At 58.2% G+C, this 27,677-nt stretch overlaps 2 protein-coding genes across 3 annotated transcripts in view; one reads left to right on the forward strand and one right to left on the reverse strand.

Moving 5' to 3' along the window:
- Positions 1-26,358, reverse strand: EEF1AKMT4 (EEF1A lysine methyltransferase 4). Its single transcript, XM_034782651.1, has 3 exons — positions 26,082-26,358; positions 11,670-11,953; positions 1-543 (listed from the first exon to the last, which is right to left on the reverse strand). The coding sequence occupies exons 1-3, from the start codon at positions 26,251-26,253 to the stop codon at positions 256-258; spliced, it is 744 nt and encodes a 247-aa protein (XP_034638542.1). The 5' UTR covers positions 26,254-26,358; the 3' UTR covers positions 1-255.
- Positions 26,359-27,025: 667 nt separating this feature from the next.
- ALG3 (ALG3 alpha-1,3- mannosyltransferase) overlaps positions 27,026-27,677 on the forward strand; it is a 6,223-nt gene continuing 5,571 nt past the window's right edge. Inside the window, exon 1 of one of the 2 annotated variants that reach the window (XM_034782586.1) lies at positions 27,026-27,404. In XM_034782586.1, the coding sequence (XP_034638477.1) occupies positions 27,041-27,404 (364 nt within the window). In that variant the 5' untranslated portion in view covers positions 27,026-27,040. Of the gene's footprint in view, positions 27,442-27,677 lie in introns of both variants that reach the window. The other variant, XM_034782587.1, reaches the window with a different exon arrangement.

Genomic DNA, 27,677 nt, shown 5'->3' on the forward strand with positions numbered 1-27,677 from the left:
TGGGGGACTAGAGAGAAACCGACTTTATTGAGCTGGCTGCAAAACACTGTTCCCTTTGGTCTCGGCGCCCAGGTGCCTGGCAGGATGGGATGGGCTCCTGTTGCCAGCCACAGGCAAGGCACTGGATTAGAGGAGCCCGCTGTCACCCAGCCCCATGAATCTGGCACTGGCAGCTGCAGCTGGCACTGGTTGGCTTAGGTCCCCATGTCGGCTGGAGAACTCCTTGCTGCTACAAGGGTGGCAGGCCCTTCCCGCTCACAGCTCAATAGCACTGAGATAATCCTCGCTGTCCGAGGCCTGGAGGTAGCTGGGCGGGCAGGCGGGGCAGGGCAGCTCGTGGAGTCTCCGTCCCAGCGCCAGGTCGGCAGGGGACAGCTCCTGGCCCTTGCACATGACGTAGAGGAAGTAGTGGAAGTCAGTGCCATAGGTGGAGTGGCGCAGGGACCAGCCGTAGGCGGGCTGGGCGTAGTGGCGCTTACGGAAGTGCGGCTGGGCGAAGGTGATGGAGATGAAACGGCCTCCCGGCCGCAAGACTCTGCTGACCTGTGAGGAAAAGGTTAAAGGGGACAAGGTCAAGGCTCCCCCTGCACTCTGCCAGGTTCCCCTCCAGGGCAGGAACCTCTCCAAATCCAGGGAACCCTTCCCCTCCCCTCCCCGCCCGTGCATCCCTCCAATCCAGCGGCTGCTCCAGGAGTGTGCAGAAAAGGGGTCACCTCCCATCTTGCTACAGATCTCAGGCGATGCAGGAAGAGGGGAGCTGATCCCCAGTTTCAGGGCATCTGCTGCTCACCACAGGGGTCAGGAAAGAATTTCCTCCACCCCACCGGCAGCAGAGCGCAGCTGGGCAGCAAAGGGTGAAGCAGCGGCCGGCCCCCACCCCGAAAGGAGGTGGGGGGATGTTACGGGATCTAGCAGATTCCAGCCTGCACTGTCCTTGGCCGCCTTCTGCTGCCTACTCCCTGCTGCTGGAGCTGGCATTGGTTGCCATCAGCCCTGGCTCCTCCTGCAGCCGAGAGACCATGCTTGGCCTCCTCCACCTGCCCTGCACCCCTGCAGGGGCCCGACCCCCTCCCTGCTCACACGGGAAAGGCTCGCTGCAGGGATGGTGATTATATCCAACAGCAGAAAAGATGCAGCAAGAGCCTTGGCCGGGCTTGGGGCTGCAGCTCCCAGAGCCCCCAAACGAGGAAACCAGCTGCAGCCCCCTAGGAGCCCCAGGTGCAACTGCTCTGATGGGGGGCGGGGGGGAATCTCCTTTGTCTTTTCTCAGGACTCTTGTGCATGTCCAGCACAGACGAGGGTAGAGCTACCCCCCCCCCCCCGGCAGCAGGACCCCATGCTGCCCCCCCCCCCCCCCCCACCCAACCGCCCCAGGACCCGCGCCCCCCCCCCCCAAGCGGTTGTTTGCCCCCCTCCCAGCCTCCCACTGTGCTTGCCCTGCCAGAACATTCCTGAGCTGCGCTAGAAAACACAGTGTCCAAGGTACGGGGTGTTTGAAGCAGAGAGGACTTGACCCTTTTAATCATCATTTTCTCCTCACTGGAACTAAGCTCTTGCTAATAGGATGGAAAAGAACATCAATTTTCTTGCTTGGCTTTATCCAATGTCAAAGGCATTTACGGCCAGCGCCGGCGTGCTCAGCATGCTAACGGCACTGCTTGGTATGAGCAGCCAGCGTTGGCGGCCTCCCTGCACTCTGCCACACAGCTCCTCCCAGCGCAGCCTGATGGGGAGGGCACGGCGCAGAGCTGGGAACTCCCCCGCACTCGGCTGCCTGGGCCCCTGACAGGTGGGGACCGACCGCCCTTCATCTCCCGTGACTCACCCTTAGCCAAAGGGCTACAGAGCCGGGGAGCTGCTGCTGCAGTCCTTGCCGAATGCTGGGGGTGCGGAGGGGGCTCTGCAGCAGGCGGGCAGGGGCTGGACCGCTCACGCAGGGCAGGGTGGGATCTCTGTGGCAGGGTAAAAGCAATACAGGGGACGGTATCTCCCGCGGACACCATTTGTCCATCGTTTGACGCAGGGAGGAATCCAGAGCTGGTGCCACAGGCAACGCAGGGGCTATTAGTCCGGAAAATACAGCAGCAGGGCCTCCTCTGATCAGAGAGGGAGGAGGCCGAGGTTGAGCCCTGGGAGATAGAGCTAACCAGGGCCCACCTGGGATGGTCACAGCATCGTAGGGCAGAAGGGCCAGCCCTGGGCTTCCCAGGTCGGTGCTGTGGCAGATTTTGCAACCACATGCAATAGCTTTGGGGACCACGTGCTATGAAGTTGATGTACCGCTGGGGGCCAGGAACCGCAGGCAACTCCAGGGGCAGGGTTCCCACAGCTCCTCCAGATGGGGATGATTAAGGTGAATCACGCAGGTTATAAACATCTGCAGAGAGGTCCGTTCCCACCCCCCCGGGCGGTGGTTCAGACTGGGTCTCCACAGAGCAACAGACAAGGAAAGAGCTTAGGAGATAAATAGGCTGCATTTAAACTGACTCAAGGGCTTCGTTTTGATTCTGCAAATGGACAGAGACCTTCTGTCCCGGGGAACCCCAACCTCTCTGGAAGGGTTGGGGAGATTTTGACTTACCAGGGCCCCGTAAGACAGATGGGTGACCTCGCCCAAGCGTCAGCCCACGGCGAAGCACTTTGATTGGTTTTAGGAGGTTTTTACCGTAAGAATAAAGATGTTTGTTCAGAAGAGCCGGGGGTAACTTGTAACTGCTGGCAACACACTGCTCATAGCCCTGGGAGAGGAAGGAAGCCCAGGGATTGGCCTTTAGGCGGAGCGGCTTGCTGGGGACATTGCAGTGTACGGCACGGAGCGGTGCAGCCGTAAACCCCTGTCCCCCGCTCAGAAGGGAGTGGAACACAGGTCCAGAGACAGCTGACGACTGGGGACCTGAGACGTGGCTGGGAATTCCTGGAGAAGACCAAGGAGGGTGGGGGCAGAGGGGAATACTGGTGCAGTTACCCTGAAACCCGGAACAGGTGCTACTGGCCAGCACAGCCATTGGCTCTAGCAGCACAAGTGAACACTCTGGTCCCGCTCGCTCAGCCACGTGGCCTTCCCTAGCACTCTGGCCCATGGGCCCAGGCACTGCCCCCGGGAAAGCCTGGAGCCCCCGCTCTACACTTGGCCAGCACTCTGAACCTCAAAGGCTTAAACAGACATCAGCCCCCCTCCCAGAGGGTCCCCTCCGCTGGGCCGAGAGAGGGGGCCAGGCTGCATGGCTGGGGGTTGATGGGGCACACAAGCCCCGCCCTTTGCTACCCACCTGGGGCAGAGGGAGGTTATTTCTGCATCCTCCCCTTCAGTGTAAGCAGCTGCCCCTTGCTGATGCCTCAGCAGCACCCGGGGCAGCTCCAGGGACCCAGCAGGACCCCACGTAGCCTTCGCTGCCTTCTCTGAGAGCTGGAGCTGGGATTCTCGTTCCTCGGGAGCCTGGGGTGGCTGCATAGACCACGTCCCTCCACAGGGAATGTCCCTTCTCCAGGCACTGGGAGCCCATAGCAGGGATTGCGCCATCCAGAACGCGGCCAGGGTGAGGGGCCCAACTGGGGCAAACCCAGGACACGGCCCAGGAGCTGGGAACCAGAGCTGACCAAGCCCCATAAGCCACCTGGGCCTGCACCTACGGAGCTGGGGAGAATAACCAGACAACGGAAGAGCTAATCACAGCCCTTGCGCCTCCATTTCCCTGCCCAGGGGCAGCTGGGCCTGCCAGTCCCTATGCCCTCACCACGTGAACAGCCCGGAAGGGTTCCTGTTTTGCAGAAGGGCTGGAGTGCCAGGAGCCAGCCGCTTCTGACCTCACCCGGCCAGCAAACAGTCATGCTCACCCAGCAGAACCTGGACTGCCTGAGAGCCAATGTGACCACGCCCCCAGAACCAGCTCCGACCCAGCCAGGGCATGGGGCTAGGAGAATCTGCCCCTTAAGCCACCCCGGGACTCCTGCTCCCAGACACGCCCCACCTAATTCTGCTCAGCGGAGGGTGGAAATGGAGCTGTGAAAGCCCCAATCTGCATGAGGCAGGTCTGGGTGCTGCTGGTCACTGCCACCAGCCTGGTTCCACCCCCGTCCCCCAATTCCTGCTCTGGGGCAATGAAAGGGGGTTAGTAGCCTGAAAAACACTGAGGATGCACCAGCCCACCAGGCAGTGGTCTGTACTCAGCACAGCCAGCTAGGGCCAGCACCCCGGTGCCAATCACTCAATCGCAGGAGGTGGTGAGCTGGCCCGGAGGGTTTACAGCCACCCGGGGTCAGCGCAAGGAGCCGGGGTCCCCCCTGAGCGGGAAGCAGCACCTCCAGAGGGTGGGAAAAGCAGCCCCCTGCCCAGGTGAACTGCCAAGCAGGGAGGAGAGGAAGTCAGCCCAAGGCTGAGCACGCGGCCCTGCGTGATCAGAGGGGCTGGGCTGGGATAGGGGAGCGGGGGCAAGGATGTTTCTGTGAGGAGAGGGGCCACAGCTGGGAATCCACAGTGGGGAAATGGGGTATAACTGGGTGAGTGCAGGGATGAACTGGGGTGTGCGTGGAGGCAGCTGGGGAGAGAGAAGAGCAAAGCAAGAGGAAATTTGCAGAACATCTTCTGTCCGCCCACGTCCGACAAGGGCTGGAAGGACGTCAGGCCACTGCCGGGACAGCCGAGCGCTCAGCACGGGGCCAGGCTACAGAGCATGGGGGGCCCACAGCTGGGGCTCAGGCACTGCTGACAGAGCAGCGACAACCAAGGGAAGGTGAGAGGTGCTTAGCGGCAGCCTGCCTAAAGATACGGGAGGAACCATGCAGGGCTGCAGCGAGAGCTACCATGGATTCAGGGCTACAAGCCCCAATCTCCAGCTGCTACATTGCTGATAGAGTGACACCTGCCGGCCTGGCCCACTTGCCCGGGCGCCTCCGGAGCTGAGAGCAAGAGCTGCTGCCCCCGCTGGGGCTGGAACAAGCTTAGCTCCTCTGTGGAGCGGACAGAAGGGGACACAACACACGCTCACCCGTGGGCCCTCCTCTCTTCAGAAGGTCCTTCCCAGGCCTCCGAGCCCCACAGCGGGTCAGCGTCCAGCGAGTTACACTGCAACCGCCAGACTCGATCAGCCCAGGGGCCCGGCTAGTCTGATCTTCTGCCTCCAAGAGGGACAGGAAACGTCTGGCCCAGATTCCTCAATGTATTTAGGCACCAAACTCGCACTGAAATCCGTGGGAGTTTGGTGCCTAAATACCTTTGGGGACCTGGGCCCCTGCGCTTTCCCTGTTAAAATCCAGCAGCACCATGAACATGGACAGAGCTGCAGTCTGGTGCAAAAGTCATTAGAGTGGGCTCCCAGCACCAGGCCAAAATCTTCCCCCATCAGGCTGCTACAGCTGTTTCCTCAATACCCAGAGCTGCCCGGGGGGGGGGGGGGGGGGGGGGGGGGGGGGGGGGTCCCTGCTGAGAGCAGGCTGGCTGGGGAAGGAAGGGTCTGGGCCCATCACACACCAGGTGGGATCCGTCTCCTGCTGTGAAATCTCCAGTTAAGAGAGGACTAATGGCTGTTGCTAAGAGACGGCTTCACAGAACTTTATCCACCAGTAGCGGCTGCGGAGCGGCTCTGGGGAGATGGGCAGGAGAAGAAGCATCTGCTTCCAAGAGGCCCCCAGGCTCCCTCGCCGTCCCCTACTAGCACAGCAGGATGTGATCACTCCCTAGCACAACTCACAGGGGCCGCTAGGCGCTCCAGCTACATGAACCGTCCTCCCCCAGCACTGCCTCTGCTTCCCAATCCCAACCCAGAGCCCCCTCTTCCAGCCCTGGGTCCCAGTGCCCCATAATCTCTACCCACAGCCAATCCAGCCCTGGGCTCCCCACACACCCAGCTCTGCCAATTCTTCTCTCGTTTGGTGTCTGTCCCCTCCTCCCACTCCCCCCACCCAGCGGGGAGCTGGTGCCCCGGGGATCCTCACGCACCCTGGGCTCCGAATGCAGGACCCAGGGTCCACAGATCTGCCACTAGCCAGGTGGCTTCTGCAATGGGAATGCAAAGAGGGAAGGCACTGCCTTGGAGAGGAGCATGGGGTGAAGGGCACAAGAGCCCCTGTGCACAGGCAGGGGAGGCATGAAACTCCACGTGCCCTGGTGAACACCGGGGTCTGTACATGTTCACGGGTGTGTGCGCTGACGTGTTTCATACACAGCCTGCCAAGTCACACCTGTGCAGGTCTGCGCTCCCCCTGCAGCCATCGCCATGCGTGTTCACACAGCGCCAGGGTGCCGGGTGGATGTGCACATGCACACATCCCCCACGTTCGCTGGGAAGGGCTGGGGCGGCCGCCCGTAATCTCGTTACAGCGAGAGCCCAGCGCTGCTCCCTAAGAGGATTAGAGCTGCCAGTTGGACAGTCATGAGAGAGACGCTGCTCAGAATCAAGCGGAGGCTGGCATAATACGGGTTTCCAGGTCATCAGTCCAGCGGCCCTACCGCATGGGGTCTGCCTAGAGGGAGGGCAGTGCCCCCTGGCCAGTACTTTAGTGTCCACAAATCCAACAGGGTGGGGAGAGGAGCAGAGGAATTTGCTCTCTCATAACAGTGGGGGGAGGAGGAAAGCAATCATGCACTGATAGCGCCATGCCAGCCCTGCCTGCAGCCCTAAGCCCCTTCACTAGGGCAAGAGAGTTAGGGCAGGGGGCGTGAATCGGGGAGGAGCCTGCAGTCGGACATGGCTGTAAAAGGGCCAATGGGCTTGGGGACGGAGCACGCCCAGCGCTCCCGTGCAGGAGCTGAGGGGACTGGTTCTCCCTACACCGCTGCAGAGAGATGCCCCCTATGCTGCTAAGCCCAGCTCTGCCCCCCACCCCAGAGCCGTCCTGTCCCAGAGCAGGGTGCACAAAGCCCCCGTCTCCAGCCACCCCACCTCGAACGCTGCTTCGCCCAAGTCTAAGCCAGAGAGGGTGCAGGGAGTTCAGAGCCCCACGGGGCCGGAGGGACTGAGCTCAGAGTGAAGGTTACAAGAGCTTAACTTGGTCGCCTGACAGCTGCAGGCAGCACCACCAGCCCCAACCTCCACCCGGGCCTCGCTGGGAAGCCAGCATCACCGCCAGCCAGGATGAGAGTGGGAGCAGAGACGGGCACAGATTAGAGCACGGCTCAGCTGGCAGGGACCATCGCCCGCATGACTCCCACTGCCCCTAGCACCAGGGGGCAGCCCCAACCCCATGGCAAGTGGCCCAGGGCTGGTGGGGAAACAGTCAGCAGGCAAGTGAAGGGCAAACCACAGAGGGCAAGGATTATTCAGGGCCAATGGAGAAGCTGAAGCAGCCGGCTGGCCAGGGAGCCCCACGGTTTGAGATAATCAGACCAGACTGGGCTGGAGCAAGAGAGCCTGCCCCAGGGAAAGGGGCCAGGTGAGACCCCTGTTCCCAGCAACTCCCTGCCCACACCCACTTCCCATGATTCCCAGTGGGGTGGGCGGAGTTTGCAGGATCCTCTCGTCCCAGAGAACTAGCTGGGGGTAGACGAGGGGGCCCAGTGGTATCCCTGGAACCCCCCTTTGCTTAGCAACAGGGATGCCCCAAGTCTTCCCTCCCCACGCCCAGCCATCATGCAGGTGACTGCTGCTACCTCTAGGGCAGACGGGACAGGGAGCATCACCCTCCTAGAGCTCCATGGGGAGGCAGGGGTCACCCCATCTCTCCCACCCCCTTGGCTCCCCTCCTTCTGAACGACACATAGGAGCCAGCAGGGAGAGGGGGGATAGGACACAGGCCTCCCCCCATCATGTCACGCACCGCATGGTTAGTCACAGCCAGGCAGTGATTACAGGGGGGAGAGCAGGGGTGGGTTGGAGAGAGCACGGGGCTGTTTCAAGCTGAGCAGAAGGCCAGGCTCTTTCCCAACCCCTCTGGTCTAGGGTGAGTCACCCAGGGGAGCCCTGGGCACTGAGCAAGTTCCCCATGGAGGTAGCCTCACGGAGCAGGCCTGGACATGGTGCAGCAAGACATCCCCGAGCAGAACAGGGAGGAGGGGGGAGAGCCTGGCCCAGGAGGAACCCAGCCCAGGGAGAGAGAAACCAGTGAAAGTAAAAAGCCAAGCAGAGGATGAGAGCGGGGGGAAGGGGGAGGGGGAAGGGGGAAGAAACTTCCCATCCCTGTGGGCAGCACGACCAGGGCCAGTGATCCCCAGTGCCCCACCCTGGTGAGTTGAATCAGCTTCCTGCTGGTGCAGCCACATCTCCCCATAGCGCCAATTAATAATAGGCTGGAGGCATCACCCGTCCCCATGGTAACACCACTGCCCAGTCAATACTGACAAGGGTTTCCACGGGCAACCAGGAGAACAAGCCAGGCAGATAGATCTCCCTCTGCAAGGGGGGTCCCCAGCTAAGGATCGAAGTGCAGGAATCAAAGTGGGTGGGGATGGGATCTGGCTTCTAATACTTCCTGTTTCTGTGCCTAGTCCCCAGGTTCCCTTGACTCAGGAGGAAGAACCCAGGCAGCCCAATGGCAGTGACCCTGCCTGGGGCAAGGTTGCTTAGGGCCCAACCCCTCTTGCTATCCCCTCAGCCTAGAGGACCATGATCCCCCCCCCCCGAGCAATGTGGCACAGTTAAAACAGGAGAAACCCCACTCAGTCCCACCCCCAGGCCAAGGGAGAGAGGCCTTCCAAGCATTTTAGCCAGTCTGGCTCCAGCGGTCTCAATCAAAGGGCCCAGCCCTTCCCTAGGGGAGGATGCCAGGCCAGATCCAGCCGCTGTTGGGGAACACTGGGGTTCCCAGACCTTCACTGAATCGTCTGCATTACAACAGCATGGGGGACATTTTTTAGGAAAAAAAAAATTGAAGACTTAGGCTTGGTCTACACTTAAAGCTTTAAGCATGGCCTAGCCAGGTCGGTCAGGGGAGTGAAAAAAGCCACAGCGCCGACCGCCGCCGCAATGCCAACCCAAGCCGTGGAGATGCAGCCATGCCGATAGAAGAATGAGCTAATGGCATTCAGGGAAGGGGTGTTCCTATATGGGCAGAAAAACTCCTGTCAGCATACACTGGGTCTACAGTAGGGCCTAGGCCAACATAGGCTCTGTAGTGTAGACACCGCCTCGCTTTACCCACTCCGTCTGGAAACCTGGTAGGGCTGAAAGCGTTAATCTCGGTAGGCAAGAGGCATGGCTGGGTTGTTGGTTCCAATGAATGATCAGAGACTGTCAAGGCATGGATGGAATTGCCTGGGAGAGTCAATGGAAAGCCAAGGACCAGACAGGAACTTATAAGGAGCGGCAGGTAGGGGAAGGAGGACATGCAGACCCATCCTGAGTAACTGGAACCAGAAGGTGGAGGTGCTCGGCGCGGGTATAAGAACTGGCTACCGCTGAGGGGAAGATGAGATGCTGGATGCTTTGGGTTACAGCGGCAGGTAACGCTGCAGCAAGGTAAAGCTGACATGCATGTCTTTTCCATCCTAACCTCAGGACCTTACCAAAATATTTATTAGTCAGCTGGAATACAGCGTGTGTGTTGTGAAAAAGCCGTTTTGCAAAGCGACAGAACATCTGCGCCTTGCAGTGTTGCCAAAGGAGTAAAGTCTTGCTGCACAATGAGACACAGGAATGCTTTAGCCAGTGCGCCAGTATCATAAGAACTTAAGAATGGCCCTACTGGGTCAGGGCAAAGGTCCATCTAGCCCAGTATCCTGTCTTCTGACCGTGGTCAATGCCAGGTGCCCCAGAGGGAATGAACAGAACAGGTCATCATCAAGTGATCCATTCCCTGTTGCCATTCCCAGCTTTTGGCAAACAGAGGCTAGGGACACCGTTCCTGCCCATCCAGGCTAATAGCCATTGATGGACCTATCCTCCATGATCAGGGTAGCGAGACCGTGGGGCTGACTTTCATAAGAAGTGCTGGCCGAGGGCCTAGCGCCATATGAGCTGCCTTCCCGGAAAGGCCACGCTAGCCCTGTGGATCAGTGACACGCAGACCTCACAACAGAGCAGGGACCCATGGTGCTGGGTGCTGCGCAGACAGCGAGAGGCCATTCCTGACCCAGAGAGTTTACAGCCTCCTTGGACAACAGGTGGGAGGGGAAGTGACTTGCCCAGGGTCAGACAGCAGGGCCGAGGTGGGAAGAGAATCCAGGTCTCTGGAGCCCCAGTGCAATGCCCCCTATGCCAGACCTTCCCTGGGAGGAGATTCCCCAGCCAGCTCCATCATCCTGGCAGGCAGTTCCCCTGACACACAACCAGAGCTCCCCCACCCCGGCTCTTGCTCCCCCACAAGGCAGAGTGAAGCCAAGCTCTCATCACCTGCCCCAACAGCCAGGCAGGGACTGCTGCCCCATGGCCACTGCCAGCTTCCCAGGCGGCACTCGCCCAAACCCAACATCAAAGGGCGAGCCACTGAAAGGATTTGCAGGCAACAGGCTCTGCGGCCACATCACCATGGCAACCCTGATGAGTCATTGTACTGGGGAGGAACAGGGAAGAGGAATTTCACACCCTTAACAGTCCTGAAACTGCAGAGTTAACTCTTTCCAAGGAGCCAATCCCAGCCATGGGACCACGCCCAGCCCCAGGCCCAATCTGCAGCCCCCTCTGCCCTCCCAGCCCTGGAGTCCCCCCTCCCCAGCTCCGCCGGTGCCCCTCTGTACCAATCTGCAGCCCCCTCTGCCCTCCAAGCCCTGGGGTCCCCCCTCCTCAGCTCTGCCAGTGCCCCTCTGTGCCAATCTGCAGCCCCCTCTGCCGTCCCTGCCCTGAGCTCCCCCCTCCCAGCTCCGCCCGTGCCCCCCCTGTGCCAATCTGCAGCCCACTCTGCCATCCCAGCCTGGGCTCCCAGCTCTGCTGAAGCCGCTCAATCTTGACCCACAGTTCCCCTCACCCGCTTTTGCCTTCCTGGTGTTGTCTTCAGAGATGCCCATCCGGCAGTTTTGTGGACCAACATCCCTGCCCTGCCAAAGCCAGCTATCTCTGAAAGACCAGCAAGGAACGCAAGAGCATCTCCCCTCCCCAACCTCAGGACACAGCCCCGCGGCAGAGCAGGATCACCAGTGACCTCTGGGCCAAGCCACGGACCCTGCATTCACTCCAGTGTCTCACAGCTCAGGGCACATCCCAGTCATTTTCCCCCACTCCCCGTGGTGTCTGGGGAGACGCTGTGGTGGAAGAGCTCCGTATGGAGAGCGTGGGTGGGGAGGAGTCACTAGCACCCCCATTTGGGGAGAGGCAGCTCCCCCAGACCCATAGATCAGGGCGTAGACTTGAGCCACGACCGGACCCCAATGCCGCTTGGCTCCCACCTGGACACGGGCCCAGGGCTGGGCCGACTCTGCCCCTGGCTTTGGAGCAGTCAGGCAGCCGGGGCCGTTCTCCTGGGGGTGGAAGGGATGTTCAGTCCCAGCTTTGTCACACATCCACATGGCACGTCCACCACGCCTGGCAAGCTTTAACACACGGGCCCCTTCACAGCCGGGCCTTCCCCAGCAAGCCTGGCGGAGCCGCACTCCGGAGACAGGGCCTCGCCCTTCGAGGGCACCTGATTGCCCATTCCCACCGAGGCCAGCCATTACCGCCAGATGCTTGCACGAGCCGGTGTCAGGGTCTCAGCACCGGGGACACAAGTCCACGTTCCAGCTGGGCCCAAGTCTGGTCCTACCCTGCCCTGACTGCCACAAGGGGATCAGAGCCTCTAATGACCTCGGAGTCCTGCCCACTCACCTCCTTCAGCACCTGGTCCAGCAGCGCTGTGGTCTCGGGCGACACGTTCCAGGGGTCCGTCTCCGCCACCATCATGGAATCCAGCGTGCCCTTCTCCAGAACCACGTCGAAGGTGCCGTCTGGGAAGGCCAAGTCCCGAGCGTCCATCACCACCCACTGCAGGCCCGGGCACTGGGCGTAGCGGGCTCGCATGCCCGTGATGCACACTGGAGAGTAGTCAATGCTGGTGACATCTGTGTAGCCAAGCTGGAACAGGTCGGCGCTCAGGGCGCTGTTTCCACAGCCTGCAAAAAGGAGGATGGCCAGGTGAAAGCCAGCCAACACAGATGCCCAGTTGAGAGCCAACCAACGCAGATGGGTCCATGAACCACAGGGGTGGTTCTGTGGCCCCAAGCAGAGCCCTGGGTGTTTCGCAGCTGGGGAGTAAAAGCCAGCTGCCCCAGCCAGCTCAGTTGGCTGTTAACTCTGGAACCTACAGAAGACTATTCAAATGTCAGTGTTAACTGTTTCGGTGCCAGTCATTTTAGCAGCAAGATCCAGCTAATGCACTTTCCCCACTGTCAGTGGATGCAGGGGCAGATCCGGAGGCAAAGGGGCTGCCGTTTGCTGGAGTGCTGACCTAGGAGCTCAAGCCTTGGTCATACACAGTATCAAGTCCAGTGCGGGATGAGAGGTTGAGACTTTCCCACTGCCCCCGCCCAGCAGCCTCCCACTCCCCCAGATTGGTGAGACTAACATATATTCCCTGCCCCCCAGGTAAGCTGGGGAGTGCAGAGGAGTCAGGTCTGACTGTCTGTTGTCACAGCTAATCCGCAAACCCCAGTGATTTCCTTTCACTGCAGTTGGCACACAAGGTCCTCTCTGCAGCAAGCTCTGGGCCTGCCTCCTCGCCCCGCAATGTGCTGCGGAAGAGAGACAGAGCACTCAGACCGACAGGGCCCCAGCCTGGGGTGTGGGCCCAAACCCCGAACAACCTGCTTCCAACCTGACTGGGGAAGCTGGATATCAAATGTAGTAAAACCTCCATTTTTGTGGGGCTCACCAAAAAGGCCTGGGTGCCCCCTGCTGGCTCTGCAGCTGTCATTACACGATTGTCCTCTCTGGAGCCACATGCAAGCCACACGCATCCCGACCGCCTGCTGGGTCTATGAAAAGGACAGCCTCAGGCCCAGCGTGGAGCCTCCCGTGTCCCAAACCTCAGCTGGGGCTCCCACTCCTCCCCATCATCAGGATGGGCCTGGCTAGTCTCATGCAGACGAGGGCCAGGAACAGGGGCCAGAATTTAAATCTTGACTAAGGCCTGGAGTCCAGCAATGCACCCAAGGGGCCAGCAGCTGGTCTCCTCCAGTTCTGCTTTGCGACTCCAAGAGCAGTCAGTTCTGGGACGGGGAGGGAAGGGGGGGGGGGTGCAGTGGGGTCGTATTAACTTACAGACAAAGCTGCACTTAATGAGCAGTTTGCAAATTCCATTTTAATGTCATGGGGGCCGCCTCTCCCGTGAGTGGGACGGCGGGCCTGGTCGCCGCCTCTCCCGTGCGCCCACACGCGTGGGCAGGTGTGCCCGGGCAGAGGGGCCCTGTGTTCCATCCCACATGGCAACTGGGGACACAGATCCCAGCCCTGCTGAACTCTGTTCTCCACGGGCAGCCCGGCCCGTTTCACCCTGGACTAGAGGGGTTTGGCCAGGAACCCAGCACCAGAGAACCAGGGAAGAGGGAGCAAGATTCTGCCCTGCCCCACTCTGGGTTGGGCAGGTGAGACTCTGGTTTGGGATTTACGGGGACCAGCCCATGTCAGAGTGGTCTGGGGCAAGGAGGGCACTCGGGGCAGCACAAACAGCAGAACTGGATCCTCTGGTGACATGGAAGGGACTTGCCCGTCCCTGCCACGCCCTGGGCTTCAGACACCAGCACTAGTAACACGGGTTCTGAGTGTGCTACTCACAGGGAGATGGGGCATGGGCAGGGCGTTAAGGGCAACTCTCCCCACAGCATCATACTGCTCCCTCCCAATACCAGGCTGGGGTGCAGACACAGGGCAGCTCCCCCCACCCCCATACCGGTCTAGGGTGCAGACACAGGGCAGTTCTCCCAGTGGCCCAGCACTCCCCCAATGCCAGGTGGGGGTGCAGAGATGGGGCACCCCCCAGCCGCCAAGGTCTTTACACGGTTTCTCTGACAGCCGAGTCCCAGTGCTGGGTGCGGCCAGTCGGTGGGTCCCTACACCCCTCCCAGGCTCCCCGTTCCTGCCCCCTGCCCGCCCCTTGAGCTGTGTGGGGAGCCACCCACTAGGGAGGGATGCGGCTGGGATGCAGAGGGCCACTGGCCAGCGAGCAGATTACTGCAGCCTGGCACCATCTGGCAAGGCTTAACCGATGGGGGGGGGGGAGGGGAAGGAGCATCTGCGAATCTCTAGCGCATGCGAGGCAGAGCAGGGAAGGGAACGGGCTGTCCACGCTCCCAAGGGAGCTCCCCAGCCAGCCCCACAGGGGTACATGGGAGGCTGAGGGGGGAGAGCCTGGCACCGCCCTGCAGCAAAGGCAACTGGGACAGCCAAGCCTTGGCCAAGTGCCCTCAGACCAGGGGTTGGGGAAGCTCCCAAGCCAAGCCTCATGCAGGGGTGGCAGCTAGGCCATGGCAGGTGTATCCCCGGGTGTCTCCCCACCGTAGAACCCCCCTCCCCAAGGCTCCCTGCCTGCTCCAGACCGGGTGAGGCACTCCCTTCCCCATCCAGATGGGGCCTGGCCTAGCACACTCAACCCCACCCCCAGGCTTGGCCCTGGCCCCCACCCCACACCTGTGGGCTCCCCTCCTATCTTTCCTGAGCAGCCCTCAGCCCCAGGGGGGATTTGGCTGCTATTAATCACAGATCGCATAGATTGATCCTGTTAGGGGATCAGGCGATTAGACCCGGTTAATCCGAACCTGCTCGGAAACTCGGGGAAAACTCCGGATTAAGGAGGCACCAGGTTAAAAGCTGCAGCAGCAGCCAGATCAGAGATGGATAAAGCACCAGGTGGAATTAAATGAAGCTTTGACTCCTCTCCTCCCCGCTAAATCCCCCAGATGGACTTCCCTTGCGGCCTGCTGGGGGATCTGGTTAATTTGCGGGAGAAGAACCATGCTCAGGACAGCGAGGGGATCGGGCTAGAGAGGCCGGATGCAGTGGGCATTGTCCAGCCCCCGCCATCACCCCCAGAGGCTTTACAAACCAAGACAAATGCCCTATGTCACTCCTGGGGAGCATGTTTATAAGAACAGGAGCTGCCACACTGGGTCAGGCCATGGGTCATCTTGCCCTGCTTCCTATCTCCATCCACAGCCAGTATCAGAGCTGCAGGGGGACTGGACAGAACATGTCTTCCCCTCCTGGCAGTCAGAGATTTAGGGGTGCCCCGAGCACTGGATGGCAACCCTGAACCTTGGCTAGCAGCCATTGATGGGCTTATCCTCCATGAACTTGTCTAGGTTTTTTTAACCCAGTTCTACTGTTGGCCTTCACAACATCCTCTGGCAAGGAGTTCCACAGGTGAATAGTGCATTGATTCCCCAAACAGAGGCACGGATTGGCCAAAATGACCAGGTTCCCCACCCTAGGTGAGGCTGCGCTCTCCTGCTATTGGACAGCGAGGCCAGAAGGGAATCACCTCCGGCCACCCTCCCGCAGAGAGACTGGCCATAGAGTGCACCCAGCGCTCCCCGCACCCAACCCACCCATCTCTTCTAGACAGAGACACTTGGTCTTGGGCCGAAGGCTTCAAGTGATGGAGAATTCCCTCCCCTCCCCATCCCTCATGGGCTTCGCCCCCCCGGTTAGCTAACGTTAGCACTTAGCCTTAGGAAGTGCCAACCAAAGCCAGACTGCTGATACTATTGTGATAGGCAGCAACAAAGTGTCTCAGTCTTTCCTTGTGCTCCCCCATCTAACCGTGTCCACTCGTCATCCCTTGTCTTCTACTTCAATCGAAAGCTCTTTGGGGCAGGGACCATCGTTGGTACAGTTCCTATTGCCACGGAGGCTTGGTGCGTGACCAGGGCTCCAAGGTGCTGGGGTTAGAAAAATAAGGATGCGTTGGAAATTCATGCCCAGATTTCAGGGCTGGGCTTTAAAAACATTCAACCATCCCGCCCTGTGCACTGTCATGTCATGCGGGTCGCCCCCTCTGCCACACAACTGCCTTCACCAGGGAAATCTGGGGGGTTCCAGCCTCCTCTTCCAGGCTCTGTGCTTTGTACTCGGGATTAGCAGATGTTGTGTTGGGCAAGACCCCCTGGCTTCTCAGCCCTTTGTCCAGGTGTCCTAACAGCTCCTTGTTGTTAACTGGATCAAGCCACCCAGATCAGTTATCAGCCAGCAAATCCCTCCTGAGCCCTCGCCCCTTGTTTGCGAGGGGCCTTGCTGGCTGAGACATGTTCTGGTCAGAGCCCTTGTGCTCATCTCAACAGCTGGCCCAAGCGCCACCAGGTGCGGCTGGGAAATCAGTCGTCCCTCTTCCGGCCAGCCCACGGCAGTTGTGGGAGAATTCGACGTTCACAGCAGGAGTCAGCGGTTTGCTGAATCGGCTTCAGTCGTGCCCCAGACATCCCTGAGTCACAAGCCTGCAAGGGCAGCTCCCACTCAGGTCTCACCTCCTGCACTGCCCAGCCAAGCAGCAAAGACCCCCTTGCTAGGCATGCCCAGCACCCGGGCCCCAATGCTCAGTGGGTCGTCGCTCAGCTAGTCAGTAGGTCACCCCCACTGCTGGGTCATTCCCAAGTGCTCAGCCATCCTGCATGAACGGCAGCACCGATCTTCTATTCCACTTTTCCTCCATTCCGCCACCTGCAGCTTGGGCCGGATGAGGGAGGCTGGCCCAGTGATCAGAGCACCAGCCCGGAACCTAGGAGACCTGGGTTCTAGACCCTGCTCTTCCAGACGTCTTGTGGGCCTTTGGCCCCGTCTCAATTCCCAGACTGCAACGAGGGGATGAAAGCCCTGCCTGGCCTCACAGGGGTGACAGGAGGGTAAATACACGAGTGTGCAGCCCTGTGACTACGCTACCTCCGAAGATGCTAACAAAACCAGTGCGCCGGCTCCACCATGCTATGGGGACGGCAGCGACGGTACCGCATTCGAGCAAGTCCCGGATACCGAGGTGCCGGCTTCTCCATTTGGAAGCAGTCGTAGCACATTGCGCCGGGGGCTCCCGCAAACCCCACCGGCTGTGCCACAGCGGGACGTCGCATTTCAACTTAAGTGCTGCCGGCACTTGGATCCTCATGAATGAGGAGGCCCCTTTAATTGGAAGGAGAAGCTGCAGCTCTACCAACCTGTCAAAGCCAAGGGCTGCCGGAAACTGGCTCCGACACCACAGAACACTTCCAGGGCTCTGCCTGAGCCAGCACAGAGAACCGGACGTCCCGATGGTGCATCCTCATCATAGGCGCTGCAGGCCACCAACGTTCTCCTCCCATTAGAGACGGTGCAGTCGCCTCTCAGCTCCCCAAAGGCCAGCCGAGCTTTCGTAGCTCCCCCTGAAGCATAGCGTTCCCTCTAGATGCGAGATACGGGCCAGGCTGGTTCCCTCGGGGTCTGTCTACACTGCAATAAAACAGCCCGTGTCAGCTGACTTGAGCTGGCGCTGCGGGGCTATACAACTGCAGTGTGGACACTGGGGCTTGGACACTGGGACCCCACGAGGCAATTTTATAACCCTGTGAGGCCAAGTCAGCCAGCACAGGCTGGCCACGGCGGTTTCTTTGCGGTATAGACGGATCTTCAAAGAGGTTATTGCCCAGAATAAAAGGCACCGGCAAGAGCCCTGGATACCCTCCCTCAATGCAGTCGGCGCACACGGATTGTCAGCAAACTCACCGGCCAAGGTGAGGGACGTGTAGCATAAACTGACTTGCAACTCCGCGATACGCAGGCAGCGCGTGCCGGCCGGCTCCTCCATGGCTGTTCTCAGGTCAAGCCCATGGTTTGCAGCGGGTTGTCACGAGCAAGGACCGTGCTCTCGGTCAAAGCCCCTTCGGGTCTGTCTACATTGTAGTGCAAGCCCAGGGTTAGCAGAATTCAACCTAGCAGAGCCTGGGCTTGAGCATCTAAACGCGTTTGCAACCCCAGGTCAGGAAGGATTGAACCTGGATCCCCACCTGGGACTCCAGCATCAACACTGCATTTTGCAGGCCTGAGTCCAACTCCCACAACTGAGACTTCCCAGCACCCTCCCAGAACACACCCCCTTTAGCCCTCGGTTCGTGGGGCAGTGCGGGAAAACTTTACTGTCCAAACCTGACTCTCCAGAGGACACAAAAGGCCGACCCGTGGTATTTTTTTAGCAGACCCCCAGAGCATGAGTTCAGTGCGGCTGCATCGACGCTGTAAAATAAATAAATAAAATAGGGCTTGAAACCCAGGCCCCAGTTTGAGTCAGGCACAAACGCTCCACCCCCATGGGGTCCTGGGACCCTGGATTGGTGCGATTTGCATGTAAACGGAAGGGGGCTTAGGCTTGAGCTGGAGTTCAAACCCTGGGCTCACGCTGCCGTGTAGACGTACTCGGAAGGGCCACAGGAGGAATTCTTCCCACTTGGAGGGGAGACGGTTCCTCAGTCGCCACCAGAAAATGCCTTGATTGGTACTGCACAGAAGCCTCTGGATGGGAACCCAGAGCTCACCCTTACCAGGGCTTTGCTTTTCCATTGCCCTTGGCACCCGCAGAGCTCCAAGCCCTTCACAAAGGAGACCAGTATCATTTCCGGGGGCGGGGGGGGGGGGGGGAAGCAGAGAGGAACGGAAGAACGACGGCCCAGCCCCTACCCCCCCCCTTCCACCCTGACCACCCAGGAAGGTGGGGAGGTTTCGGACGCTCTGCCTGGTCTGTCCCATTGGAGTGGCGGGGGAGGGACGGCCCCATATAAAGCCAGACCGATGAGTGTCTCTAGGGACTCACTCACAGCTCAGCCTGGCGCTGGTCTGCTCCAAATGCCAGGGCTCTAGGAAGTGCAGGGAAGAGCGCCCAAGGGAGCGCCTGGCCCTGGCCTTCATCCTGTCACCTCAGAGAACGGGGGGGGGGGGGGGAGACGATTAAAGTGGGGTGAGCTGGGAGCCAACGTTTCCAGCGCCCGGAGAAGAGGGACCCTGGAGGAGGTCCGAGCCCCCAGCTGCTAGGGGTGGTGCTGGACACCTCTCCCGGAGGGGGAGGAGGAAGATGGTGGGAACTGCAGCAGACCCTGAGCACATTGGGTGGAGGGGCCACAGGACAGATTGGGGACCAGCCCTGGGTAAGTGATCCTAGGCTGGGGAGACCCATCCCTCATGCAGGGCTTCAGGGCCTCTGCAAAACCCCATTCCTCCCTTGAGCAGAGAGCCCACAAGGGAGAGCCCCGCTGCTCAGTCCCGGCCCTGCCTGGAGTAAGCTCAAACCTAGCCAGCAGCAGGAGACAGCTCCCACCACGCAGCCCAGGTGGAGCCCAGCCCCCGCAGAGCAATCCCAGCTTGGCTTGGGCTAAGCGAGCCCTCGGATCCCCGCTGCCAGGCCCCGCTCACACCAGGCACAGGTGCGGCAGCTCTAGTGCAGTGACAATACCCGGGGGCCACAAGAGCAGTGAACTTCCCTCCCATGGAGGTTCCTGTCCCGCATGCCGTGGGCGGAGTCAGAACTCCTGGGTTCGCTCCCATTTCCTCTCTGCCTCAGTTCTCCCTGTGGGCCCTGGGCCTGCTGCAGGCGGAGGAGGGCAGCGTGAGCTCTTCTGATGCAGTGAGGCCTCAGAGGGGACCAGAGGGATGAGTGTGAAGCCCGGCTAGGCACAGCACCCACCGGGACCCGGCTGGGGATCTCAGGCAGAAACTCCCAGGCATCCCCACAGCTCTTGGGTGCAACAGACAGGAGTCTCATTAGCAAAGCATGCTGGGAAAGAGCAGCAGGTTTTCCCCAGAGATGCTCAAGGGGAGGCAGGGAAGAGGGGCCAGAGACCGAGGAGGACACGCCACGCCGCACAAGGAGACCAGCAGAGGGATCACAATCCCAGACACCCCCAGCAGAGCAGTGGGTCCCCCTAGGGTGGGTTTGCAGAAGGGCTTGGAGCCCCAAACAGACCCACTGCTGCAGTGAGCCCAGCGGGCTTTGCCCTGGGATGCAGCCCTGGCCCTAAGCCAGCTCACAGGGGCAGCCCCAATAGCCCAGGGCCTCCCCCACCCCGAGCCTGGCACTCGCTGGCAACAGGGCCCGGAAGTGAGAGGCTGGCAGTGTCCAGCACCCTCAGTGCTGCTTGAAAGGGCCATGCTGCCCCCTGGTGGCGCTCATGAGGAATCGGCAGGTACTAGTTTTCTAGAGGTTCCCTCTGCAGCAGAAATTCAGGGGTCTCCAATGCACCCCCTGCTGCCAAGGTCACCCTGGAATAAGGGGGCCCTCGATGGCCTCGCAGACGGATACGGTGTACACACACAGGCTGCAGCTCTGTGGAATGGGGTGCTTAGGCTGCAGGCCAGAGGTGCTCTCCCCATCGAGTCTTGCGGGGGACAGGGGAATAAGGGGTGGGCTGGCACATATGGACGTCGCCTTGGAGGGATAAGCTACAAAGCCGAGCTGGCATCTTACAGCCCCTTTGCTCCACAAACAGCTTCCTTCCTGGGACTAGGATCCGCACTAGCCCCAAACCACTCACTCGCCCTGCTGGGCCAGTGGCCAGGCTCAGGACCTAATGGACATCAGCAACTGGTGTGGCTGAGCCAGAGCTGGGCACGGCATGTCCTTGGCAACACTTGGAGCCACACCGCCCTCCTGCAGGCGTTACTGACACCCACTGGCAGCAAGGGGCATTATCTGTAGATCAGGGACTGACTAGCCAGATAGAGCAGGGGCTGTGGAAAACCCAGGAATGGGGGAAGAGTGGGGGGGTTAGAACACACCCACACCATCTCAGGACATGTAGGAACATAGGCCATATTAGCCCTAGGTGAGCTATGGTTTTAAATGGAGTTTGGATCTTAGCATGAGTGACAGGCCCAAAGCATGTGACCAAAAAGAAAGAAATTGTGAGAAAGAAGGACTGTTTGTGTTAAACGCATAGGGACCCTTTGGAATAGCAGCATTCCCCTATTTAGTCCTGTTGCTTAGCCCAAACCTTAAAGAAAACATGGCTAAATGGGCACCAGGCGCAGTGAATGAATTGGTTAGAAATGCTTAGTGCAGTAGTCAGGGACAAAATATGGCAAAGTGAGAGAAGGGGAAAAACCTTGACGGGCAGAGTACAGCCCTAAACTGCTTCAACTGCCCTTAGCTAAGGTCCAACCACCAGCAAAGACATCGCTCATTTGTTAGCAAGCTTTTCGAGCAGTCAGAGCTTTTCCTTGCCCTTCTGGGAGAAGATGTCTCCTGGGCCTGACCTGGTTGGAATAGTTGGGCGGACGCTTATCACTGTATCGTATGTATCAGAGGGGCTAACAGGAGTTTTGTGAGGAATTTCTCCGGGTGAAGGAGGAACGATTATGTGGAGAAAGTAAATAAGGAAGTGTTATTTACTCCTTCTCATAACACAAGAACTAGGGGTCACCAAATGAAATTAATAGGCAACAGGTTTAAAAACAAACAAAGAGGAAGTATTTCTTCACAATCGCACAGTCAAACTGTAGAACTCCTTGCCAGAGAATGTCGTGAAGGCGAAAACTATAACAGGGTTCAAAAAAGAACTAGGTAAGTCCATGGAGGATTATTAGCCAGGATGGGCAGGGATGGCGTCCGTAGCCTCTTTTTGTCAGAAGCTGGGAATGGGCAACAGGGGATGGATCATTTGATTACCTGTTCTATTCATTCCCTCTGGGGCACCTGGGATCACCTACTGTTGGAAGACAGGATACTGGGATGGATGGACCTTTGGTCTGACCCACTATGGCCATTCTTATGTTGCCGGTGGTAGAATACAAGGGTGAATCTGATTCTGTTGATATTTTGGATGTAACCAGTGACAAGTGGCCTTTGGACGAATAAAGGAATGCTTGTGTGGAAACCGAGTCGTGGTAAAACCTTAATATTCCAACAGGCTGCAGTGGGGTCAGCTCTCAGCAGCTAACCAGAGTGGGAGGCGCATTTGAGTCAGTAGGGGGCACTCTCCTCTCCGGGTAAGTGCAGACCCCGCTATGCCTCCTCACTGAGTTCACTACAACCCCCCTCAGAAGCAGCCAGTTACTTCCCCAGACAGAGGGAAAGACCGATTCACGTTCTCCCCTGCCCATCCTGCAGCACTCAGCCCCAGAAAGGCCACCTTCAAGGACCACCGACTCAAAGAGACCTTCCCACATGGCCCAGGCAGAGGTCACCGCACACAGCCCAGGCCTTCCCTACAGCCGCTGGGAGGGAATCCAGATGAAACCTGCCATTGATCCTGTGTCCCCAGCCCCTCGGCGCAGCTGCCGCCTATCGCTGACAACAGCAGCTGCTCGCTCTCCAGTACCTTCCCCTTCCGCACCTTGACATGCCCAGCCCAGGGTGGAGATGTGCATGGGGTAAAGGGCTGATGCTCTGCTCACGCTCCCCCTACAATCCCAGAGCCACTGGATTTCTCTACTGCAATGAAACAGTTAACAACAGTAACACTCAGCACATCATTAGGCTCCAGAGGTAACAATCCTGGAGATGAGAGGGGGCAGGTCAGGGGTCTCAGCACTTTCCTTCCTAACTGCCAGCAGGCTCAGCTAGATGAAGCTACCCCAGTGCCAGGTTCTCAAGGCTACTTCCCAGGAAGATAGGTCTAACTTCCCCCGGCACCGAGCTCAGTGGGGCTGGGGCCTCTAGGCACTACCTCAGTCTACAGGTGTCTCCATCCCAGCCCTGTCACTGGGCATCAGCTGCAGGATCACACCGGCAAGCGTGTCACCACTGTCCTCCTCTGGCCGCACTGTGTCTGCCCCAACGACACCAATCCAGCTCCTCGGCCGGGGGTCCGGGGACATGCCAGAGCCCGACATGGTTAAAACATGCTTCAGTCTCATGGCACAGGCATGTCTGAGCCATGTTTTAGCCACGTCCGAGTCCCAGGGCCCAGCACAGTCCAAGGGTGCAGCACTCTCCAGGAACATCCACTCTACAGAGCTAGATCCAGGTCCCCCACTAAGGGAGCCTCTCCTAGGGCAGACCAGTCCCCCAAGGCGCCCCTGGAGCCTGCAGCTCACCGAGAGTATAAGCCCCAACGTTACCGCAACTCAGGGAGGCACGCTTCGCAGAGAAGGAAGGCACCGTCAGGGTTTTGTTTATGGAGAACCTCCAATAAACCAAAAGCGCAGGGCAGGGGGGAGGGAAGGCATCCTAGTGCCCAGGGATTTCCCTACACCCCCCCTGAATTTCCCCAACACCCCCCGCTCCCAGTTTTGTGAACTAGTTACATGCAGTGTTGCCAATTTAGTGATTGTTTGGAAATTTGAATTGAAATTGAAACATTCATACCCACTTTAAAAGCATAGACAGTGTCTGATAAAGTGTGTATCTGAAAAAGTAGAATAGATTTGAAGAGTGTGAACATAGACTAGCTTCCTTCTACAGCTGTAATTTTTATGGCAATGTCGGTGCATTCATTTCGGTGATGTTGGCCAACCTAGTCATTTCAAATGATCTGTCCCTGACAGCTAGTGATGGGCTGGGGGGAAAGGCTTCAGGACCAGGTTGTATTTACATTCACACCTAATCTACCTAGGTACCCAGCAAACAGCACTGTGTTGCCCAAGTGATAGATTTTGGCGGAGGTTGGGTTACAAGTCATTTGAATGTGGGGGGGTAATGAAATGTTATTCTTATTGTATGAGTAAAGGGCAGTAGAGCTGTACTTAGCCTGTGCTGATTGAGGGCATCAAGAGAGGGTGGGGACAGGTGTTTTGCTTGATGGTCTGCCTGAGTCACAAGTATGATTTCACCTGCCCCTCTCCACTGTTTAAAGACAGAGCTGATTAGGCTCCATAGAGAGTCTTTTGTTTTGTGAAGTGACCACTGCAGCTGAAATCACTGATAATCAGGTCTCAGCACTTAGACCTGCTGTGGGACAGTGTTTCTGTGGAAGGGACGGCCCAGCCTGCACTAGCAGCGAAGTTCCCCCACTGAGAGCTCAGCTGAAATCACTGAGAGCGGGTGGAACCTCAAGAAATCAACTCGCAGAGGTCACAGTGGCAGGTGGCAGCAGAAGGTGACGGCACAGGGCCATTGGCAACAGAGCAATGGAGTGAACGGTGGCACAACAGACAACAGTGGCCAGAGCAGGATCACACCGGCAAGCGTGAGCAGCTGGAGGAACGAGCAAGGTGCCTTCTTGCCCCCCACCTGGGAGGTGAACTCATGTGAAAGCATCTCTGAACTCTTGAGTCTCCACTGAGCAAGGACAACACCGGGAAGTGTTAATGAGGCTGTTAAGAATGCTGGAGACACAACACCGTTCGTTCAAACAAACATGGCTGTAGCATCATGCTTTCTATTTAAGCAAGAGATACTACAAACTGAAGGCCAGTGTTAAGTGCATTGTCACTTGTTCATCCTGAAGTTGAACACTGGTTCCGAACAAGACCAGCAAATGCTCACTATCTTTCTGCAAGAAACTCAACTGACTGACTAGAAGCATATGGTACAACAGTGAAAGAATCAACAGTTGAAAAAGTGAAGAATTCTCTCACCACATTCAAAAAATTTGCATACACGGCTGATGAATGCACCGATGCAAATGGGCATCAAGTATTAAGCCATTGTGTACATTATCTTGAGGTCAGTGGTAGGTCACTAGATGCATTTCTAGATGTATCTTCTATAACTTGAACATCAGCTGCATCTGTGACAACCCACATCTTAGAAGAGTTAAATGCTTGTCAATTGGACGCCAAACAGACGGCTGCTTGTGCATTTGATGAAGCTGCAAACTTCTCTGGAAGACATGGTGGAGTACAAGCTTTGCTCAGAGAAAAGTGTAACCCTAATCTCTCCCATACACACTGCAGAGGCCATCTACTCCAACTAACACTAGTACGAGCTGCAGACTCTTCAAAAGACATTAAAAAAAAAGCTATACATTTAATGTCTTCATTATATTCTTTTTTCAGCAAGAGTCCAAAAAGACTCTATATTGGAAAATAGAGAAGATACACTGGGACTGAAGTTCAAATTAGTCCAACCTGGGAAAACCCTCTGGCTTTCTCATGAGTGATCCTTGGCTGTTGTCTTAAAATTACTCCAGCCATTATTACTGGCTTTGGAAAGTATCTACCAAGATGGTATGGATCTAAGTAGTGAGGCTGGTGGATTACTTTTGCTACTACGTTCAGAGAGACTTGTCATTCTCTCTCTCTCGTAAGTCTACTGTTGAAACCACTTGGGTCATTAAACAATGCCATCCAGGCGTCTGCTACAACAGTAGTAGATCTTTGTCCAGCAATAGAAGCTACAGTTGGATCAATCAGAGAGCTATCCATTGAAAAAGTACTGCAAGAAGCAAAGTTTCAGTCCCGAAGTTGACTAATGAAGGATTCGATATAAATGCCTTAAGTGAAGAAGACAAGAAGGGTTTGTTAAGACAACTGAAAAAGCACAGACTTGATTCTTAAAAATCTACAACAGCGACTTCAAGATTCTATTCAACCTCTCTGTAGCTTTTGCAGAGCCCTGTCTTATAAAACACCGACAGCTGAGTGGAGTGAGGCACTACCAGCAATGGGGCTGCCACGTGCTCAGGTCAGAATAGAGAATTTGAACACAGAGTGGAATGTCATACGACGAATTAATGAAGATTTGACTTCAACTTCTTTTTATCATCCCTAGTGGCTCGACCGGACCTTTATGCTGTGTTTCCTGGGATGAAAGAAGTAGGAATTCATCTCTTGCCACTCCGTCACAACAGCTACAGTTGAGCGTTTTTTCATCATTTACTAGAATTCTGAGTTCTGAAAGAAGTCACCTTCTGCCTGAGCATGTGAATGAACTAATGCACATATCAATTGAAGGAATAGAAGTACCAGACACACGAGAAGCCAAAGATGAACACGTTGCATTCAAGAAGTTCATTAACAGAGTGGTGCAAAATTATAAACAAGAAACCAAGAAGGATGTAGATGTCGTGCTTCATAGAAGGCTTGAGTAGCCAACTTTAATTTGTGTGATGGTTTTAAAACACAAGTTAAATCTAATAAAATGGTCACAAAACATTTTTTCAGTTTTTACTATGGTGCCATACAGCCCACCTTCACCCTCATGGTCTCACCCCCATCGGCCCTGACCCCCATTTCAATTCCTAGGGAAGACACTGCTAGTGCTGGATAGGGGAAACACATCATCCCAGGCGAGGACCCCCAACACAAGTCCACCACCAAGATCCAGCCCCGTAGGGGGAAAGAGTCCGGGGTGCCCCTAACCCAGCACCAGGCTCCGGTGAGGCTGAGGGGGATTCCCCAGGGGGTTTCACTTACCCAGCACCAGGATCCGGTCCCCCGGGCGCAGCTCCGCCTCCAGCTGCTCGCGGAAGCAGGATAAGCCCCCAAACCACTCAGCCGGAGCAGCCCCCACCTCCCGGTACCGCGAGTCCCAGAAGCACCGGTCCCGGTACCGGACGTTAGAGTCCGGCAGCCACGAAAGGTCCATGCCCCGGGAGCGCGGTGGTGCCTATATGAGGGCGGGGCCATCGATAAGGGGGCGTGGCCGATCCGCAACTGGTCGCTGAAACCAAACCTGCCGCCTGCCACGTGTTTCCCCACAAACCACGTGGAACTTCCGGGCCGGCTTTGGTGCAACGCTGAAAACATTCAGTCCGGAAACTAACTCCCCCCGCCCCGCCCCAGTGGGCAGGACGAGCCCTTGGGAATGAACCCTGTGTGACGACTCCCAGGGGACAGAAGGAGGCGATGTTTCCCCCGGGGACCCCCTCCAGAGCCCCCCTCCGTGCCCTATGTCACCATCCCCCATCCCTTCTGTCACCCCCGTGCACTGCTTAACCCACCCCCTGGACGCTGGGGTCAGGGGCACTGATTAATCATAGGTTTCAGAGTAGCAGCCGTGTTAGTCTGTATCCGCAAAAAGAACAGGAGTACTTGTGGCACCTTAGAGACTAACACATTTATTAGAGCATAAGCTTTCGTGGGCTACAGCCCACTTCTTCGGATGCTAAACCCTGGGTATAGCAGCCAATGCTCAAACCACTGAGCAGGATGATTCCTACGTTGCCAACACCAGCCACTGGGGATTTAGGAGGCCCAGCTTGGTCGGGACATTTAAAAACGTGGCAACTGAGCAAACAGCCGAGCCAGCCCCGGTGCTCTCACCAGCCTGGAACAGCCCGGAGCCACCCCCGCCTATGTGCCACCCCCGCGTTCGCTATGGGCACGGGAACGAATCACAGCCAGGGACGGGGATGGCTCTTGGCCATGGCCCCATGGCGCAGGGGCGGGGTGGCCTGACCCTGCCGGCTTTGCCTGTCTCTGGCCAGCCCCAAGCAACACGTGGCTGGGCCCGAGGGCCTGGGGGACCGGCCGGGCACCGGCCTCCCTGGGACGGCTGCGTGTTTCCTCCCGAAGTGGGGGAGCCCTTAGCCGGTGACACCGGGGCCGGGAGTTGGCAGCCTGGCCCGGGCAGGGCGGACGATGGCTCCCGCTCCTGGCTCAGGGCTCCGGCGGAAAGGGGCGGCGGGGCCGGGCTCGCTGCGCCAGGGCCTGCGGCGAGCCTGGCAGGAGAAGCACCGGGTGCTCCTGGCGCCCCAGTACACGGGGCTGGTGGCCGCCTGGCTCTGCCTGGCGGAGGTGGGGGTCACGCACTGGGTCATACAGAGGGTGGCATGTGAGTGGCCCGGCGCGTTTCCTACAGGGCGGCGAGGGGGAGCTGGGCCGGCCCGGGACTGGCCCCGAACCCGGGACCCGCGACCAGGGCTGCGGGTCGGGGTTGAGGGGCATTGGCAGAGCTGTGTGGGGAACTCAGGGCTGGGGTAGCAGGGGGCTGTGGGTCGGGATTGAGGGGCGCTGGCAGAGCTGTGTGTGGGGAACTCAGGGCTGGGGTAGCAGGGGCTGTGGGTCGGG

Source organism: Trachemys scripta, chromosome 9 (genome assembly GCF_013100865.1).
Source record: "Trachemys scripta elegans isolate TJP31775 chromosome 9, CAS_Tse_1.0, whole genome shotgun sequence".
Classification (NCBI taxonomy): Eukaryota; Metazoa; Chordata; order Testudines; family Emydidae; genus Trachemys; species Trachemys scripta.